At 39.6% G+C, this 19,926-nt stretch overlaps 1 protein-coding gene across 2 annotated transcripts in view; it reads right to left on the bottom strand.

Annotated features, from left to right (window-relative positions):
• Window positions 1–19,926, bottom strand: part of NSD2 (nuclear receptor binding SET domain protein 2) — a 97,353-nt gene that overhangs the window by 34,787 nt on the left and 42,640 nt on the right. For both annotated transcript variants that reach the window (XM_026034071.1, XM_026034070.1), the window contains exons 3-5: window positions 8,996–9,161; window positions 1,915–2,081; window positions 1,000–1,491 (exon numbers count right to left, since the gene is read on the bottom strand). In XM_026034071.1, coding sequence (XP_025889856.1) covers window positions 1,000–1,491; window positions 1,915–2,081; window positions 8,996–9,161 — 825 coding nt within the window. The remainder of the gene's footprint in view (window positions 1–999; window positions 1,492–1,914; window positions 2,082–8,995; window positions 9,162–19,926) is intronic.

The raw sequence follows: 19,926 nt of genomic DNA, 5'->3' as shown, positions 1-19,926 counted from the left end.
GGAAAGACCCATTAGCTGAAGCTGCAGTGATCTTAAGGTCCTACGTTGAACTACAACTAGTTTACTTCCACACAACAGGATCGGTTTTTCAGTTTTTCTTAATAAAGTTCATGTCTATTGAAAGAATTTTGTGTTAGTAAACTTCAAGAAAGTCAAACATGCAGCAGCTAAAGAGCGACAGTATTAAGCCACCTCTAAATTCATGAGCCCTTTTGAGTATCATGGATTAATATACAAGAAAACATGAAACTCAAGCCTCTTCTGGTGCACAAAACTGTACTGCAAATGGAGCAGATGGCTATAGGAAGATAATTGACAATAACCATGAGTTATAGCAGCAGGCTTGAACAGCAGCACTGGTTTTTTTTTTTAAAAATACCTCAAACAGGCTTCCTAAGGAATGTGAAGGTTAAACTCTTCTCTAAGAGTGATGTCCTCCCAAGAGAACTGTCCCAGCAGATAAACACATTGACTGTCACACCACTTTCATGAACTTTGGAACCAGTGAAGCTTCTTTGGAAGCTCAGCAGAAGATTCTAGGTAGGTGAATACTGTATCCGAGCAGCTTACAACAACCAAACACACTGAACGAATGAATCCCCTTTATCTACAGCAACGCAGAAGTCAACTGTAAATGGATGGCCGCAAAGAGCATAACCTTATTTGTATTTGCTGCAGTGCAGGTGCTTATTTTACATACATTTAAACAACAGCTATGGCTATTAAAAAGGACTAGACTATGTAGGAAGATACTAGTTTGATTGCTGCTGAAAACAAAATGGAATTATCATTTTGTTTATGTTACCCATCTATATTCCAACCTTTTCATACTTGTGTCTAGGCTAAAATTTGATGGAGGCAGATCTCACCTAAACTCAGAGCACTATGGATTCTGTAGTAACCTTTTTACTTTAGTTAAAAAAAATACAGTTATCTCTTTAAGTATAGAAACGAGAGCAGATATTCAATAACAGTAAGTAAGAGCTCAAAGAGACTAACCTCATCTCTGTGCTTCTGACAAAAGACCAAAAACTGAGATACTCCATCGCCCTTTCTGCTTCGTGGAGTAGATGCTGGAGTTTTCTTTCTATTGAGAGGGGAGCCTATCCCCCTTTTGGACTCTGCCTGTTCAGATGACTTTTGAGGAGTAATATTCTTAGTCCCTGATTGACTGCTTTCTTCTGCATCAACAGCGGCAGACAGTTTTGACGTCCTTCTCCTCCTCTTGTTAGGAATGCCAGACTCCTTCATCAGTTTCAGATTCTGAGCGGTTTCTTCATTTGAGTAAGACGATTCATCCATCTCCTCTAAGGGTTCCACAGCAATGCCCACTTCCTTGGCCACTCGAGGATTGAGGTGAGGCCTGTCCCTAACATAGATGAAGGTGTACTTGGCCTTTCGATCTTCCACCGTCATGCCCACGGCTTCACTTGCTTGCTTAACCCCCATCTCCCACTGTGGCCGCAGCTTCCCTGACACAGGCTTCAGCATCTGCAAAAACCACAGAAAGGAAGGAGGCAGCGTGAGACATTTGCTCGCTTCTGATTCCAAAGCACCAACACTTAGGCAAAATAATTCTATGAGATTATATGCACTGAATTATAGTGTATATTACGTGTCTGAATAATATATTATGTGTCTGAATAATAATTCAGACAATGAAGTTTAGATTGCACAGATCTCAGGTATGGATCAAGAACAAAGTAGAAAAAAAATATCCAAAAGGCCATCCCATGCTTTTGACTTGCAAATTAAACTTAAGACTACGAGACTATTCCATAGAACAAGTCATCCTTTAAGCCTTCTACCATAGCTATCTCACAGCATTTGAGAAACAGACCCTTAACAGTAAAACAAAAGAAATAAACAAAAAAAAGAACAAAACCAAGTTTGCTTTATTTGGTAGCCTCTTACCTTTATTTTCTCTGCTTTAGTGAGGGCTTGTTTCGCACTTTCCTGGCACAATTGTTCAAACTGGTCTTTTTCTTTGAAAGGCACAAGGCTCTTCTCAAATATCCAGGCTCGCTCTGGGGCGTCTCCAAAAAACTGAACATGGTACTGACGAAAACTCTTTTTCTGTCCTGAAATTTTAAAAACAATATTTAAGATATAACTTAAGATTGTTTCTATACTTTCAATTTTTTTTAAAATAAGCAGTTATATGTACAACAGGGAGAAATGCAGTTTTTCCTTGCAACTTTCCTTTTGAAAATCCACTTACTGTTCTGTGATTTTTGACTGAAAACCCACTATGTTAATCCAAACAAAACCAGATTTTACTAAGTGAATTTAAGGTTAAATTCATGTCTCAATACTCTCAGTGTACTCTATTTTAACATGCAAGTGTGGATGTTTCTGAAAATGCTACATCTGAAAAATAATCCAAAATTAAGTTTCCAAAGTTGGACAGCACGTGCACTTAGCCTGAGTCAATCTAAACCTTATCTTTTAATATTCTTGAATAAAAACACATACTTCATCTAATCTTTACAACTGCAATCATAACATGATCTTAACCAGGCCTGCATGGAATCAAAGCAAGAACTAAAAAGCATGTTTGTGAAGGAAGAAAAAAGAGGAAAAATGGGGAAGCTGAGAAAAATTCTGATATCTCAATAATAAAAATTCTAGGATTATAATAAGGAATTCTGGCTCACAGCAATAATTAATAAGCACACAAATTCCTTCTTTTAAGACTCCACCTATTCTACAGTGAAGGGGGAAGACAACGCCTTCAAATCTGCCAAGGGCATCACAGTTAATAGCAAACTCCTAGAAGGCAGAGGTAAGAGACTTAAGATGTTCTCTGGCATCATCTCCCTGGAAAATTTAAATTGCTATCTGATAATATATATATATATACACACACGTGCACACACACATATATTTTATGACATAAACTCATGTGTATAAGCTCAACCCTGCTAGAAAAGGAGCAGTACCTGCAATCTTTGAGGATGTGGTGACATTAGTATGTCAAAGACTCAATCTAAGCCCAAATAACAGACACAGCTCTTTGTTCAGATGTCTTCACACCCAGTCAGTTTTATGCTGGGTTATTCATACACAAAATGTTTCCTCTTATAATCAGCAAATACTTCTAGTTGATAGTTTCATGCATTGAATTTTTTAGGCCTAGAAAGAAGTCACTTAACCAAGAGGTTCAACCAAGAATTACTCAATCGAGAGGTATTTTTAGAAAGAGTTGATTTGGGGTCAAGATAAGCCATTTGGAAGAGTACTATGAAATCAGTGTAATTAATGGATACGCGTAGAACTCTTCAAACCACAATGGCCATAAGAACAAAAAGAATGAAAATGACTCTTTCATTTGAGATCAGATATGAGAAGTGCATTGGGAAAGGTTGTGGAAACAGTAAGAAAAAAAATGGGAAAAGAATACAGTTACTTTCATTTTAATTAAAGATTATTTCATTACTTAAAGATGCCTTTACCAGACCAAATATCTTCAACGTGGGCCTGCTGAAGTTACAAAACAAAACAACCCCAAACTACTAAGGGTACAGGAAGAATGAATACTGGTTACAAGAGGAGATCTGCAGTGAGAGTCTACTCAAAGTTTGCTGAGATCCTTTGCACTCTGAGGCACAACTTGCACTTACAGCCATATTCCCCTAACTTTAGGCCACAAGGGATTGGTTCCATCTTATCCGAGAAGAACCCAAGCTTAACTCTTTTTACTAACAGAATCCTATCCATCTCACACTCTTGGTTTTCTCACAAAGAACAGATTGCAGCTATAAGCTAAATCTGGAAGCCTGTGACATGTGCATGCATCACCCACACAACCCAGTGTTGTCTATACATGTTTGAGTAACACACTGACAGGAGCAAGTCTTCCACACAGAAATAATTTTGACCTTAGCAAGAAAATTTAATTTATCTGGAGACAACAGAGTTCCAATGATTTCAGATGACTATGATGAAATAAGACACATTTTTTTATATTTTACGAGGACTCCCTAGCTGCAGACAGGAAAATGGTACATACTATTTTTGCCACCACCTGTTAAGATCTGTGTTTGAGCAGCCAACAGCCCAGTTCCAGACACAGATGCTCCCTTCCTGTTGCAATATAATATTAGATAGCAGTAGCTGCCTGGTTAAGCAGTCTAAATAATAATGCCTGACCCTAGAATATTCAAATCTGTTTTTGAATCTTCAGGTATCTTCCACGGAATGAATTCATATCAGCACTCTTATCTAAAACAGTGGAACACATTAAGAGTTAAATAAAAAGATATTTTTGCCTGTCAAAATCCTGCAATCAAGTTTTTGAAGGTTGGAGCAGCAGTTCTGAGGACTCATCACTGCTACTGGCTTTATCTTTACTGCAGCAGCTGTCACTGACCACTGTAAAAGACAGGCTACAGAATGAGATGGACTTCTGGTCTGACTCAGCATGAGCCTTCTTATGGGAAAGCACACACTCTGCAATCTGAAAGTTAGAAACTTTTCTTAAGCCTGAACAGTAGGGATGGTGAAATCAAGTAACACCATGAAGAAGCTGAGATTGTTTAGATAGACTCTTAAGCCTAAACCTAGAGAACCAAAGACTTGGCTCAGTACTTTACACAGCTCCCAAATAAAGGAACTTTTCCGTCTGCAGCAGGGAATTTTTGACAGTCACTCAAGAAGAAAGGGTAAGTGGAAAGTTAAGACTGAAAGGGTAAGTGGAAAGTAAGACTGAAAATAGGTACTGATCTCTGACCATCCTCAGTTTGCACTTATCAGTTATGGTGACTGCCCAGACCTAGAGGAACTTCCTGAAGTTACAAAGACACCTCTTATATATATATAAATATATATAAAAGACAGGGAAGTGAATGTCCCAAAACACACAAGTCCTTCCCTCTGTTCTTATTCCATGGATACGGTTTTGTTTTCTACTGATTTGTTTTCATAGTTATCTATAAAAAGCTGCCACACAACTTCTTGGTAATTGGCACCTTCTTGGTTCCTCCTTTGGAGGAACAGAGAAATTTAGTTAGTAACAGATAGCTCTGTTTCTCTTAAAGTCCAGGTCTTCTGTGTTGCAATAGACCTGAGTAGACCAAAGACCAAATCACAGGGACTGCCTGATTGAAACTCTGAAATTGAGCTGCTATCAGAATAATTATCTGAGGATCCTCTAATATCCACAAGATCATTCTAGCAGTTGTATCAAAGTTTGGAAGGAATCCCAAGAAGCCATTTGGTTCAGTACCAACATGGAGTTCAGTTCTATCTTAGAGAACTTCATCTTATTTGTTGAAAAAATGCTCCTGTGAACAAAAACACAATCTCTCTAGGCAATCATTCTTCACCATCTTTACCATTTCAGAGCTTTTTTAAAATGTACTCTAAATATTCCTTGCTATGAAGCTCTCCTTCCAAGAGTGGTAAGAGCTTATACTTTTTCTTCTTAATACCGACTTTATTTAAAGCCTGCTAACATGCTTTTCTTTTGCTTCTCCTTATTAAACAAATCCAATTCGTTCACGCTGTCCTCTCAACTAAGACTCCTGGATTTACATTCATGGTCACTTCCATTCTCTGAATATTCTCCTTTTAATCCACATCTCTTGAAACTACACAGGTCAAGAAGGGATGAAATGAGTAAGTACTTGTGCTGAAGCCAGGCAACTGCAGAAGCAGCAACACATTTACTTTATATATCTAACAAACAGCATTATTTATGCATTTCAGTATGAGTTTGGTCTTTCTACTGTGGATCTACATTGGGTTAGTTTATGACTTCCACATTCCTTTCTGCAAAAAAGCAACTTTCCACTCATTTCCCACACTGATCATCTCAAAGCAAAAAAGGTCTGCACTTGTTCCTACTAAACTGCTTTTTTTTTCCTTAGGCTGCATCACCACATCATTAAGATCGCTCCAACTTCCAGTACAGCACATTTACAGTCACTCCATACCATAGTTTTTCATTTTAATGCTAATTTCAGAAATATATTACAGTCCATTTACCAAGAGCTCAAAGCAATCCATGAGCACTACTGAAAACCTAAAACAATTTTATCCTTACCTCTACCAAATATGAAGATACATACACACTTGGAAATACAGAGCTAAAAGCTACTGAAATCTGATAACACTAAAATACTCTATTCTGTTCAAAAGAAAGGAAATTAACACTTTCTCTTGATCCAATAAAATACATGAAAATATTTAGAAATATAAATATTAAAATAAGATGATGTACTCCTATCTCAGTTTGGTAATCTTACCAACTTCTTGTTTTTCCTCAATTTTTTCTGTATTCTACTTTTAATTTTGGTGTGGTTTGACATAAATATAGTAAAAATATAGTTTACAGAACTCAGCTGGAGTTGAAACTAGTGAGGAACACAGCAGGCAGCAAGAAGGCAAAAGGAAGGCTAAGGAAAGCTCCCTGGGACAGGGGATCTACAGATGATGGACACAAAAGGTTAATATATTCAATCCCTTCTTCACATAGTCTAACAGCAAAAGGAAACAACAACAACACACACAGTTAAGGCTGACCTTCAAGCCTTCCTTGTCCCTCAGTTTAGAGGCATGGGCTTGAAGACTGAGGCATCACACACCATAGAGGAAGATAAGTCAGGAAGCACTTAAGCAAGTTGAAGATAACAGTACCAGATGGGATGCATCAGGAGGTGCTGAAGGGGTTGGCTAATGTGACAGCGAGGCTGCCCTGCGTTATTCTGGAAAGGCCTTAGCCATCAGGGGAGACCCATGATGACTGAAAAAGGCCAACATAGCAAACATCACACCTGTCTTCAAGAAAAGCAAGGAGAATGGGCCAGGGAACTACTAGTAGGTCAGCCCAGTCTCTGTGTCTACAAAATCACGGAATGAATCCTTCTGGAAGCCACAGCCAGGCATATAAAAGACACGAAGGTGCCTGGGAATAGTGGCACTGATACCAAGGGCAAACCATGCCAGATCAACCTGATGGTCTTCTGTGAGGGGACAAAGGATGAGCAGTGCTGTTTAGTTTTACTTAAATGAAGACAACTGACCCGGCATTCCATAGTATCCCGATAACCAAGTTGTTGAAGGAAACACCTTTGGAAAAGTGGCAAGAAAACCGGCTCAAAGCATTCTGAACAGCTACAAACCCCAACTGCCAGCTTGTTCCTTGCACTGTCCCTCAGCACCTATAGTAACACAGATACTGCTTAAGGTCTTTATTGGGCATCTGGACAATGACAGAAAGTGCACCTAAGCAGCAGGAAGGTACTAAGGTATCTTTTTTATGGGGAAGATACTAAATTTGGAGAAATCGTCAATTGCTGCTGCTACGTGGATAAACCATATGCACCAGAGAAACAGGCTGGAGGAATCTCACGAAGTTCAAGAAAGGCAAATGAATAGCACTGCATTTGAGACAGAATAACCCGATACAGCCCTACAGGATGGTCCCAGACTGGCTAGAAAAGATTTGCAAAAGGCCACATGCAGTCCTTGTGAACAGCAAACTGAAAACAGTGTCAAACACTGAAACTGTCTACTGAAAACAGTAAACTGAAATCAACAGTGCAATCTTGCGAGGAAGAAAGCCACATACTTGGACCAGGAAAAACAGCCAGCAGGCTGAAGGATATGTTTGTTCCCCTCTACTCAATCCTTGTGCAACCACACTTGGAATATAACGTCTAGTTTTGGGTTCTGTAGTACAGCAAAGACATTGACATAGTGAAGGGAATTCAGCAGAGCCAGCAAGGTGATAGGAAGGTAGAGCACGTGGTTTGAAATAGGAAGCTCAAATATCATTTTCTTCTGAAGACTGAGCAAACTCATGTGGGGTTTGGAAAGATCTTACTGCTATCTGCTGCTACCTAACAGGGAGACTTAGAGAACCGACCAAGGCTTCTCAGATGCCCACATAGGAAATGTGAGAGGCAATGGATATCGGTTGAAACAAAGGGAATTTCAATTAAGTAAAAAGTCTTCTGACCATGAAGGTTTGCGGAATGTGCAAGTCAGCCACTGGCAGAGGTTACCCAGAGGGGCTGCAAAGTCTCCATCCTTGGAGACATCCAAGATTTGACTGCACAGGCTCTAAGCAGCCTGCTCTAGCTTGGCTGTTTGGAACCAAGGGACAGACTAAATTATTTTATCCTTCTACAACTAGCACAGGTAAACACTACAAGTTTCAGATTTCAGAATGGAAGAAGCTGCAAAAGAGAAAAAGAACTGGGCATGGATACCTATTTATGAATGTGATTAACACTTGGTAGTTTCTACATCTAGGATCAATTTTGTCTGTAGATAATTACTGAATCTACAGAGCACAAAAATCCCACAATTGCCTGAAATAGGAATTGATTTTCATGGAGAATAATTATCATAAGTATTTAATTCCCATTAGTTTTCAAAAATTTTAAGCCTCATAACACTTCAAAAACATCTCAAGTATTTTGTGAAAGGTATTTTTAATGCGTTCTTAAGCATTACTGAAAAAAGTAAAACCATCATACTGCAAAGAGCCTCTATAAGAACAGTGGAACATATGCTTTACTTTAAAAAAAACATGAAGAACAAAACAACCCAATGGAAAAAAAATGCTACATTGTCAAAAATGTGGCTGCTATACGGTCAAGAACAGTGCACACATGATTTAACATTGTTCTTGATAACACGGGACTGGTTCAGGTACTGATAGCACTGAACAGATAAAATGAGTAATTTTCCCCAAAATAATATTTTCCTATCACAGTTGGAGTTAAGGTTGGAAGGGACCTCTAGAGATCATCTAGTCCAACCCCCTGCTCCAGCAGGGACACCCAGAGCACGGGGCACAGGGCGGCATCCAGTTTGGAAGATCTCCAGAGAAGGAGACTCCACAACCTCCCTGGGCAGCCTGTGCCAGGGCTCTGCCACTCCCACAGCAAAGAAGTTCTTCCTCACATGGAGATGGAACTTCCTGAAAGAAATATAGGAAATATACTTGAAAGAAAACTGGATGTTTGTAGCATCACTGACATACCTTTTAGTTTAGTGTAGGAATGAAGAACAGGATCAGCAGAAACCATACATGGCCACCACGGAAAACCAGACACTTTGGACCACACTAGATCTCCAATATTATACTTCAACAGATGGACTTTGTCTTCTTTGACAGTACTTTGAGTAGAATCTTTCTTAGCAGGAGCCTTGGAAGAAGGGGAAAAAAAAAATCATCACCATATTTTTCCTTCAGATGAGCACTGGAATTATTCAATAGCACAAATCTGGATGACAGTTATCCAAATACAGTTAGTATTCTGCTTAAATATTCTAGATATATGTAAAAACATAGGCAGTAATAATGAAAGGAAAGAAGAACTAGCACACCAGGAGAAAGAGCTGCAGTGTTAACAGTAAGATTTCTGTAATCAACAAAAGTTAAGGTTTTTTTTCTCTCATAGGAAAAAAAAAAATCCCATTTTGTTTCTGTGCCTGTTTTTCATTAGAAATACTGGTGAGGTGTTGCTTGCCTTTATCTTTCCAAATAACTGCTGAGAAATCAGTAAAAACTATTTTAATTTCAAACACATTAACAGAGCATAGAACGCAGATGCACACGAGTCAGCCTTCGGTTGCACTGAATATTATTATTCAAGTTAAGTGCTACACACAAAAATGTTCTCAGATTTAAAACAAAAATAAAACAGTCCTCCTGAACTTAAAATAGACTGAAATATAGTCTTTAAGTCTAAATAGAACCTATAATAAATAAGCAATTCCCTCCTTCCCCTTCCCTCCCCCCAAAATACCAGAGTTCTGCATGTTTCAGAGGTGTGAAATGAATCCTTCCTCACACCCGTTTCCAGGTTTCCTCCTACCCCACATCCCCTTCCCGATCCCAGCAGTAAAAGTTTTGAGTGCCCAGCTCATATTCTAAAGCTATTTTAACTATTGGGAAACCATCACAGGACTATTTCCATTTTAAGGACATAGACCCCTACAAGGGGGTTTTCTGTTCTCCTATGACAGATACACACTTGCACCTTATCCTTATATCGTAATAAAATCCAGCAACAGAAACATTCATTCATACACTTAAAACTATTTCATATTTTACAAAGCTAGCTAATTTTCATCTTTTTCACTTTATTTTTATACTTCATATGAACAAAGAATGTCTTTGTCCATGCAAACTAGATGTGAGAAAGTACAGAACGTGTCTCATTATAGATACCTGTAAAAAGAATTACACATTTTGATTTGCTTTTCTGGCTTTCTAGTAGTAATTTTTTGTGTGTGTGTGCAATGTGTTAGTTCATTCATCTTTCGTAGGACCAGCTTCACACACACAAGGCGGACAAAAGTTTCATGCTTTCCAAGGATTTAATGCTCAAGCTGGAAGAAAATGCTGTTTGCAATAGTAAAATGGGAGAGAGGTAAGAGAGAACACTAAAAAAAAGTCTAGGTATCTAGAATGCAGAAGAATACAGTACTTGAAGCATCACACTGAATCAAAACAGATCAGGTTAACCTTGTGCAGATTTTTAAATGCAGAAAATAGTATTATTTTCCAACCACAAAACCCACCAATGGTTGACACATTGCAGAAGCATTTCTTGATATTCCAACACTGATGTACACCCAGGCAGAAAAGTTAATGTTTATTGTAGTAAGAACCTTGTTTTCCTAAAGCTTTTCAAGCCAGTCCTGGTACAGTCACATGATGTTCTGTCATCTGGTTGTTACGGACAGTTACTCATCCAGTGATTCAGCTTTCCTGAGGAATTCTGAGTTGATCCACATGCCTCCAGCAAGGGCCATGGTCCCAAGCCTCAAGGTTTCTGGCTCCCTAAGGATCCTACAGGACTGTCAGAAACCCCCTCCTGCTCAGCTCGCCTCGTGTCCAGAAATGTCCACAGACCTCAAAGATTCCAAGCAGATGGAAAAAAAATATATATATACTCCTTCTAACTAAAACTTAAGAAACCCAAAAACAGATTCTGGAAAAAAAAACGGTAATCCTAGAATATCTAAAGCACTAGATCTAAACAGGTGGGATGAAATATTTGAACTTTCAAAAAGGCAGGATCCTCAATCTCATTTTTTTAATTTGTATCCTCCCATTCAGTTTTTCCTCTCTCTTCACAAAAAAAAAAAAAAAAAAAAAAAAAAAAAAAAAAGGCAAATAAGCTATAAAGATTTGCAGCTACAATCTGAGAAGGAGGCGGAAATAATAATTAAAAGGCTCTAATGGGGCTTATTATTATAGCACAATCAAAAAGGGGTTAGCAGGAAAGGGGTGACTATTAAGTTTCAACATAACTAAAAGCACCTCAAAAATCTTACTGTTGTTCAGAATTCTCATATATTCTCATACGGACAATGACACCCAGCTCAAAAGTTTTGACCTTCTGAGACTACCTACAAGGCTGATCTACACAACACTTGCCCCATAGAATACAGCACCAGATTCTAACAACATAATTTTTTGAAGAACTGTCATGGGATTTTATTTAAAAAGATCCAAAGACCATGTTGGCAAGAACTCACTCATTTCCATCTTAATTTCCCCTCACATTGCGTTCTAGTTAGATTTTGCTGTTCTGGTAATTACCCTGATCTATAAAAGAGGTATCACAATAGTAAACACATCTGTTGTTACCGAGCTGGAATTCCTGGCATGTACCTTTGAGACAAGCAGCTTCATGATACCTGCCAGTCTGTAACACTTTCTGAAGTTCTTTATAAATGTTGTAGTTTTTTCTTTAAGTGGGAAGTACCTATGGCTGGGATGTAAAGCAGAGAGCATTTCTACCCAAATTTGCCACCCTTGTGGCAGGCTGCATACTGGATGACAGGAGCTGGAGCTACTTTATGAAGAACTTGTACTCTCTCTAATTTTTAAGAAGAGGGGATGAGTCATGCAAGTAACAGAGGCAGCATCAAAAGTAGCAATGCAGCCCTAAAAAAACACTTAAAAATTCTCTCTTCCTCCTCTAGGAGGAAAGTGTCCCTAGTGTTAGGTAGCCCAACATAAAGCAGGGAATCTGAAAGCAGAGGTATCACACTACTAGTGGTCTGTGTGACTGCACTGGAAGACAGGGAGTACCTGCTCCTGCAAGAGCTCCTTTCATGCTGATGAAAGGTGGTTTCATGCTGATAGCACCTATCATGAACATCTTTCATGATACCTAAGCAAATTAAGATGGGAGACTTGTGGTTTAGAGCACAACTATAAAACTACAGGGAGGGAAGCTCACACAAATAAGTATTCTGAGTTACTTGCTCCCACAGTTTGATGAGATTTTCTCTGTCTTGAAGGTGGTCCCATTTCTGCAGATGCTAACAGAGGTTGGCCTGCAGGGCTTGCTGTGCTACAAGGAGCAGACTCCAGCCACTCTCTGCTCACAGTTATTTCTAAGCAAATCTGGATTGCTCTGCATCTCTGGAGGTTGTCCCATCCCATATCTTTTCCTGCATTTGGACAGAAGTAAATACATACATGTTTAGTTTCTGAATTTCCCCCCTTTTCCTCATCCAACAACAGGGAGGCCCAGCAGTTGTGGGGCTGGCTACACCTTCACTCCTCTAACCCCCAGGCTTGAATCCAGCCCCAGAAGGAGACAGCACGACACGTTCCTGCTCTTCTCCTTTCTTCAAACACTAGGTTGCAAAGAAAGTGTCTGAATAGACAGTGGAAGCATCGGTGGGGCAGCTGACAGCTACCCCACAGACCTGCACACGGCAGCTACGCGCCAGGCGCAGGCACATAGGTCTGTGCAGGCTCTCCTGTTCTCTCCCCAGTGCTCCAACAAAACCTGGCTCTGAAAGGCAGACAGACAAGTGTTGTGTTGTCCTGGCCTAACAGAGCCATTTCCACAACTCGTTTTTTTCTATGATATATTATACCTTTAGGAGTAGAAACATCCTTAAAACTTCATTTGGGCCAGCAACTGCAATGGGTTGAGGAGAACCAAAGCAGAGGTGTAACAAGCCTTTTCTCTTCCCTTAACATTGCAGAGCTCTCCTTGGTCACTCCTCTCTGCACTTCCAGGAGCACTGAGTGACAGGAAGATGGACAAGGATTTAGGACAGTGTTGTGTGTGCTCCAGCAGCTCCCCCAAAGTGAAACATTATGGCTAGGACATGGGTAACAAACCTCACCTACACCTAACCCAAAGAATCATTGCAATTTTCCTTTAGCTCGGGTCTTACTAATATATGGGGTGATTTTTATATATTTTATACACTTATTTTATATATATGTTTTATATATATATATATAAAAAAAAAAGCATGCCACAAAAATACTGCTTAAAACTTTAACATAACCTGTGTAACATGCAGGCTATGACAAGCAAGACTGAAAACTACACCAGATAGATTTCTACCATCATAGCCAAGAATTTACAGTGAATGGCAGGTAATTTCAAGTAAAAGCTACTCTGAAACAACTTAGGAGCAGTGCATTTAGGGCCGGCATCTCTACCATATTCAGAGCTTTACATTTGTTTGCACATTGTGTTATAAAAACCCCATGCTAAGTTCTTAACAAGCAAGGAAGAAAAGCAGTTTAGAAGCTAAAAACCTCAAAGATGGAAAGTATAGCTCTTGGTAGGGGGCTGACATAAGGTAGCCTCTTAAAATGATGAGCAGCAGAAACTATGGATGTTAACATAAACCTGACTTGTGTATATGTGTATGCATGCATGAACATGAGGAATTACAACCCCTCAGAGCCTTAAGCATTTAAAGCCAATATGTTACTAAAATAGTTTAGAGAGATACAGAGGAAAAAAAGTAAGAAAGAATTATCTAACCATTGTTTCTTTTAGAGGTTAAGCTAAAATATGCTAGAATCCAAACACTGCAACTTAAATATAAGAAATTCCATAGGTTGTCAAAAAGGGACTAGACAGGCAGCAGTACTGAAAACTAACAGAGAGCAGACCACCAGAATTCAATATTGGACAGGCAAAGAGAGTCATCAAGACAGATGAAGAGAGCAGAAGCTCCCTTCTGTGCGAGCTCGGAGGGCGGTCGCTGTTGAGCAGCTTGCAGACATTTCCCTTCCCGACTTCCACCCGCTCTCATCCCATCAGCGGGTTTCCACTCGAGCACACGACACTGCCTACAAATACAGGCTGCTGAAACCCACTTGCATTCAGGAATTACAGGCAACTGGAACTACAGGGAAATCAGAACACTGTTGCTAAACAGAATATAAGCAGTTAAAATATACCTTGAATAAAAGCTTAAGAGCATTCAAAACAACAGACAGCCAAACCTGCTGTTTTGACGCTGAAAGGACGAGCGCTGCTTGCGAACCAGGACCGCTTTTCTTTTGGTTCTGCCACCTACGTGTGCTCTGTTTCATCTACCAATATTCCTCCATCCAGAGGTTAACAAGAAATGGTTGTTTATCTGGAGAAATAGATTTAAGAAGCAGCCAGGGTTCATTCTAAATAATTCTGGCCAAGAAAATACTGTATTTGCATAACACAGTTGCATCCGTCTTCTGTTTTTTGTCATTAGTTCACAACTTAAGTTGTCTGTCCCAGAAGGACAAGCCCTTGGAGGCTGCAGGCTTACCCAAACAGCACCCACCTTCCCTCGGGTGGGAACATATTTAGGTAATAATTCCCAAAGTGATAAAGATAAAATATGTTTTTCCTATCATGCTGTTAATAAATTTTTTATCATCTAGCTAAAGAGTGCTGTGTAATTACATATTCTTTATAATATAAAAAGAGACATTCAGACATTGCCTAGAGAAAGAATATTTCCGAGAGTTAAGGTTAAGAGGGTAAACTCCACCCTCATCATTCCACTTTTTCTTTGAAACTTGCTACTGCCAAATGCAGCAGAAGGAAAGAAGGAAGCAGTAATGGCTTGACAGTTTTATACTCCAAAAAACCTTTTTAGGTGAGCACTGAAAACCTGCAGTCTTCAAAAGACCATTGCATCAAACTCCGCACAACAACATCGTGCTCTAACATCTGCAACACTCTCCCAAAACATATATGACACATATGGGGTGGAAGACCTAGGGGGAGGAGGACACAAAAAGCTCATTTTGAAAGAGATAAGGAAACTATCGTGGGAATTAGTTCACCACTTTTTCAAATTTCTGACTATGCAACAACCTTCCACAATAAATGACTAGAACAACTTTTTTCAAGACATTTCTTCAAGTTAGCTCTTATTCTGCTACTAAGCACTTGAAATGAGGGAAGTCAAGTGATGGCAATGTGAAGAATTACTTTATAGATGATGCCAGGTCTTTGGTTCTTCCTGACACAACCAGGATCCATCCACCCCAATCTGCTCAACTAGTAAAGCTATCAGACCAGAGGGCAAAAAAAAGAGGCTAAAAAACCCGCCAATGCTCTACTTGCAGATCCCATAACATCTTTTCAGCAGTTGTTGAGGCTCTTCTAAAGCAAGTGTCAGTTTAGTGCCAAGAGGCTTCTCTCCCTGGTTATTTTTTCCAAAGTTATCTGAATCAGGTCATGGACAACATGTTGAATATCACTGTATAGGACCCTCCTCTGCAAGAGGGAACAAAATCAGAAGAGCCCTTTCAGATATAGATTATTAAATCTAAATTTGAGCTTTTATCTTGTTTCTGAATATCAAACATTATAGTTCTGGCTCCATTTGAAATATTTTTTCCTGTTTTTAGCTTTCTCACTATGAAATCTATAGCAGTTTTTTGAAAATGTTTTCACATTTAAAAACAAATCCACCTACACAAATCAGCAATACTCTTTTACAGTAACATTACATGAACAATTATTTTAGAAGTAAACTTAACATGGCATTTTAACAACCAGGATACCGTCCTTTTTCAGAGTAACGAGTTGAAGAGAAACAGATTCATTTACAGATAGATCCAGTGAGACACAAGTTCTGGAACGCTTCCCAACCCTCAATCTTTGCACAAATGTGCAGAGCAGTTTCTTTCAGCTGCTTTACTGAATTTACATTTAGATGACCTCTTAAATTTTAAGTTGCTGGATTAGTTTTGAAAGGTTCCATGTTTCAGAAACCAGTGTTTAAATTAACTGCAGCTTGATCAGAAAGAATGAAACCTTCTTTCATAGAGAATTATAAATGATTCCAGTCTATATCCAACTCCTCTAACCTTCACCCTCCCTCAAGAGCTTAAAGGAGATAATGTGGTATCTGGTGCATAAGAGAGTGTGGATTCAAGATGCTACAGAAGTATGGAAAAGCAGGACTGCAGCGCATGAAGGAGGTTTGGCAGAGGACACTAAGTTATTTCTGAAGATTTTCCACATGAATCCCATACTGGATAACAGAAAGAAAGCTAAATCATCTCAGCACACCTATGAATTTTCAAAGTGTCACATCTTTTTCAAAGTGCCACGTTTTAGCTGCATGTACGAAGGTTTCCACACACCTTCATGGTAAGGATCAGCTTGGATCAGGGCATCCTCCTCATGTACTGATACAGTTCAGTATAGGCAAGCATTCCCAAAGACATTTCCTCATAGATATTCCCTTTTCAGTAACTGACAAACATCCAAGGTAGCATGGGTGGATGTTCTGACTCTTCATTTTGGCAGGAAAATTAATAAGCCCAAATCCACACAAGAGTGCCAAGAGGTAACTAACTCCTGTCCCAGAATCCCAGCGTCTGGTGAAGGCGGACCCCAATCTCAACACTCTCCCGTGATCCTTCTGAAAGAAGCTGCCCACCAGAACAAGCACTGGTTTGGCAAAAGGGCCTTGGTTAGCTAGCTAGTAATTAGATTTAGGCCAAACACTACTCTGCTTTTGAGAGAAGACCTTTAAATCCAATCCCCTCAGGTGAAAAACAGGTAGAAGAGCTTTCCAAGTAAGCAATTTCACTCTGTTGTTATTCAGAAGCAGCAGGTCCTCCTGTTGTAGGGATAATCCTGAGAAAGAGCACTGGTGGTTAACCAAGCTAATAGGGAAGCTTGTTGGGGAGAGGCAAGAAAGAGGGGGGAAGATGGAGGACAAACATTATCTTGATTTGGCAATACTGAAGTACAAGAGCTGTCAGAAACAGAGGTTTGAAGAGGAGCAGGGAAATTTCAACTAAAAATACCCTAATCCTACAGGAATATTTAAAAGCCTTTGCAGTAAAACATCATAAAGCACCACCAAAATGCTAGCAATTCTACAAGATCCCCGATTATTTTCCTTACAAGGAGCAAACTCAACCTACATCAAGGTTCATTTACAAAAAATTTAAACTTTTGTATCATTAGGTGCTGCTGCAAGGCCACAGGTCCACGTCCTTCCTTTATACAAGTGCAGCAGACCTCCCTTAACAATAGTCTACACGGGGTGCAGTTTTCCCTTTTGCTTCCAAAATAAAACACTTTTATAATCCCTCTTTGGAAGAAAGGAATTCTTTCCTTATTACTGACAATGTATACTTTCAGTCTCTGCCTGTTTTATGATGCCCAAGGGAACCCTTGTTCTAGGTACTTCTGGTTTTCACTAAGAGTAGCAGTGCAAATTTTGTCCAGGTTGGACTTGTGCTTTTATAAAAGGAGGACAAATAAACATTGTGTGTGTTGACCGACACAAAATCCATTCCAGAACAATGAAACTCAAACAAGACTGATACTGTTCCAAGCCAGATGAAAAAATCTTGCTTGTTACTTTGCATAAAAGGTGACTACAAAAATTTCTCAACAAAAAGGAGCTTTTAGGGGCCCGAAATGACTTTTAGTGTAATCACTGGTTTGCCTAAAACCTACCTGTAAATCCATCCAAGGAACATAAAACTCAGCTGCAGCCCTAACTCTAACTTAGACATGTGTCATTTTGGGCAAGTGGAGCACTCAGCAGAGCAACAGAAGGGTTTCAGCATTCCCTGGACAGGAAAGTAATGGGAATAACCCCATTCCCTGCCATACCAACCTATACTGAGCAATATAACATGAGAAGAACATGCTGAGACAACAGTATTAATTTTTGGAGCAGATGCTGAAATGATAACATTCATTTCAGTTACGGCATCACCAACATCATGACTGTTAAATCTGCTCCAATTAGAAAATAATAAAAAAAATCCCAAAGTGTCATTAACTTCTCAGCTATGTAGCTCAAACATCTGCTGTCAAGAGGTAAAAAGAAGTTAGTTTCTGCAGAAGACTGCTCATTCACCACTTTGCTTATTCAGTCATTTCCATCATAGCGCCAAAAAAGCCCACAAGGCCTAAAAATAAGTCCTGGAATGCACACACAGACCATGGAAGAGCATAAAAGTGCGCAACAGTCGCTGACGTCCTTTGAAAGACAGCGGCCACACATTCCTTTACAACTGGTCAGTCTTGGAGGGTTGTCCCAAACAGCCTCAAGGTTCAGAGGGACACAAATGCACTCCACAAGAAAAACTGAAATGTCCTTCATCTTCTCTGCCCATAGTGGGCTGAATTTGGGCTCCGTTAGGGTGGCTGAGGAAAAGGTTTCAGCCACGTAAGGTTTCATGTCTACTACCACAGGCAGTAGGGCAACCTCTAAAAATAACTGTCTTACTTTCTTAAAATGCATCTCTCTCCTTCTGTAAAGGGATGAAACCAACTCATTAGAATATTTCTAGATCCAGGAAACAAGAAGGTCAAGGATTCTTAGATATTTCTGTGGCAAACCATCTTTCTAATACCATGTTCTCAAAATACATTCCAGCAAAAACTGGCTGAGTGGTCAGAAGCAAAGGGAGTTAGTTAAGCAGTGAAGGTCAGTTTGGAAAGTGAGAGAGAACAAGTCAGGATTCATTATTGGTCCCTACCTGCACCCACAACACGTCTGTACCGTCAATATCTTGTATTGCTGCTGGTCCCTCACTCTCCAAAAAGAACATAGAGCCCCAAGGGCATCAAGATTCAGAAAAAGGATGATGATAATGAGCAGCATTATGGAATGGCTTCCATGAGGAGAGGAGCAGACTAGGGCCCTTCAAGCTGAGAGACAAAACTAGGCAGGATTGTGAGACGTCACTATCACCAGCTCCAGAGACCTCTGAGCCACAAGCAGCTGGAGGTTGAGCATATTCAAATAAAGCAGCACTATATGCTTTACCATGAATTAGGGTTTATTTTTTTATTCTGAGGTTTTAGGAATGAGTGACTTGTCCTCACTGATTTAAAGTTCCAAAGCACTGACCCAAAGTCAGAATAGATTTCACAACCTGAATAATCATCTTTCATAGAAGCAAATCTTTGAGAAGAAACATAAAAGACTGAGGGGGAAGTAAAGCAATGTAAATTAAGCCAAACACCCATTTTCAGGGATTTCCAGGAATTAGCAAACTGAAGTTTAAGTATTTCAAAAATTTCTGGTATCCTGAAGAGGTAAGGAATATAAACAGCTCTTGTTAAGATCGGAAGCAATCTTCACTTAAACTTAGAAGTTTTGAGGGGACTTCTGGGTTTGCTGTTGCTGAAAATGGCAAACGCTTTCTGTGAAATTCTTGCTCTGGAGTTCAGCTATGTGCAATGTGGCACACAGGAGACAACTGAAGAAGCCTTAACATGTTTCCTGCCGGAGTAAAGCTGAACAGGAACTCAGGAATCCTTTCGAAGTGGCTAAGTCCTTTCTCTTGTTACGGAAGGGATCACCTAGAAGAGATTTTAGGACAGCTTCTATTCATTTGGGATTCTGATGACAGCGCTTGGTTTGAGGACAGGATCTGACACTTCAAGAGCAGAATATGAAAACTAGAATAATTCCACTCAAGATATCATTCAACCCTACAACTACAGCTCTCAACTCCCACAGCAATTCAGATATTAACCTGCACATTTTGAGTTACATAATCAAACTTGACCACAAATTCCTACTAATGAGTTATCAAAAACAAAGTCACTCCCTGTCCTCCTGAAGAGGATCAATTTATTTGATGACTTTTGCCCCCTGAACTACAACCAGAGAAGTGCTCTGGGTCCGACCATTTTCTCCATTCCCGAG

This window comes from Nothoprocta perdicaria, unplaced genomic scaffold (assembly GCF_003342845.1).
Source record: "Nothoprocta perdicaria isolate Ctin4 unplaced genomic scaffold, notPer1 scaffold_14, whole genome shotgun sequence".
Classification (NCBI taxonomy): Eukaryota; Metazoa; Chordata; class Aves; order Tinamiformes; family Tinamidae; genus Nothoprocta; species Nothoprocta perdicaria.
Note: the sequence above shows the minus strand (reverse complement) of the source record. Positions and strands in the feature narration are given on the sequence as shown.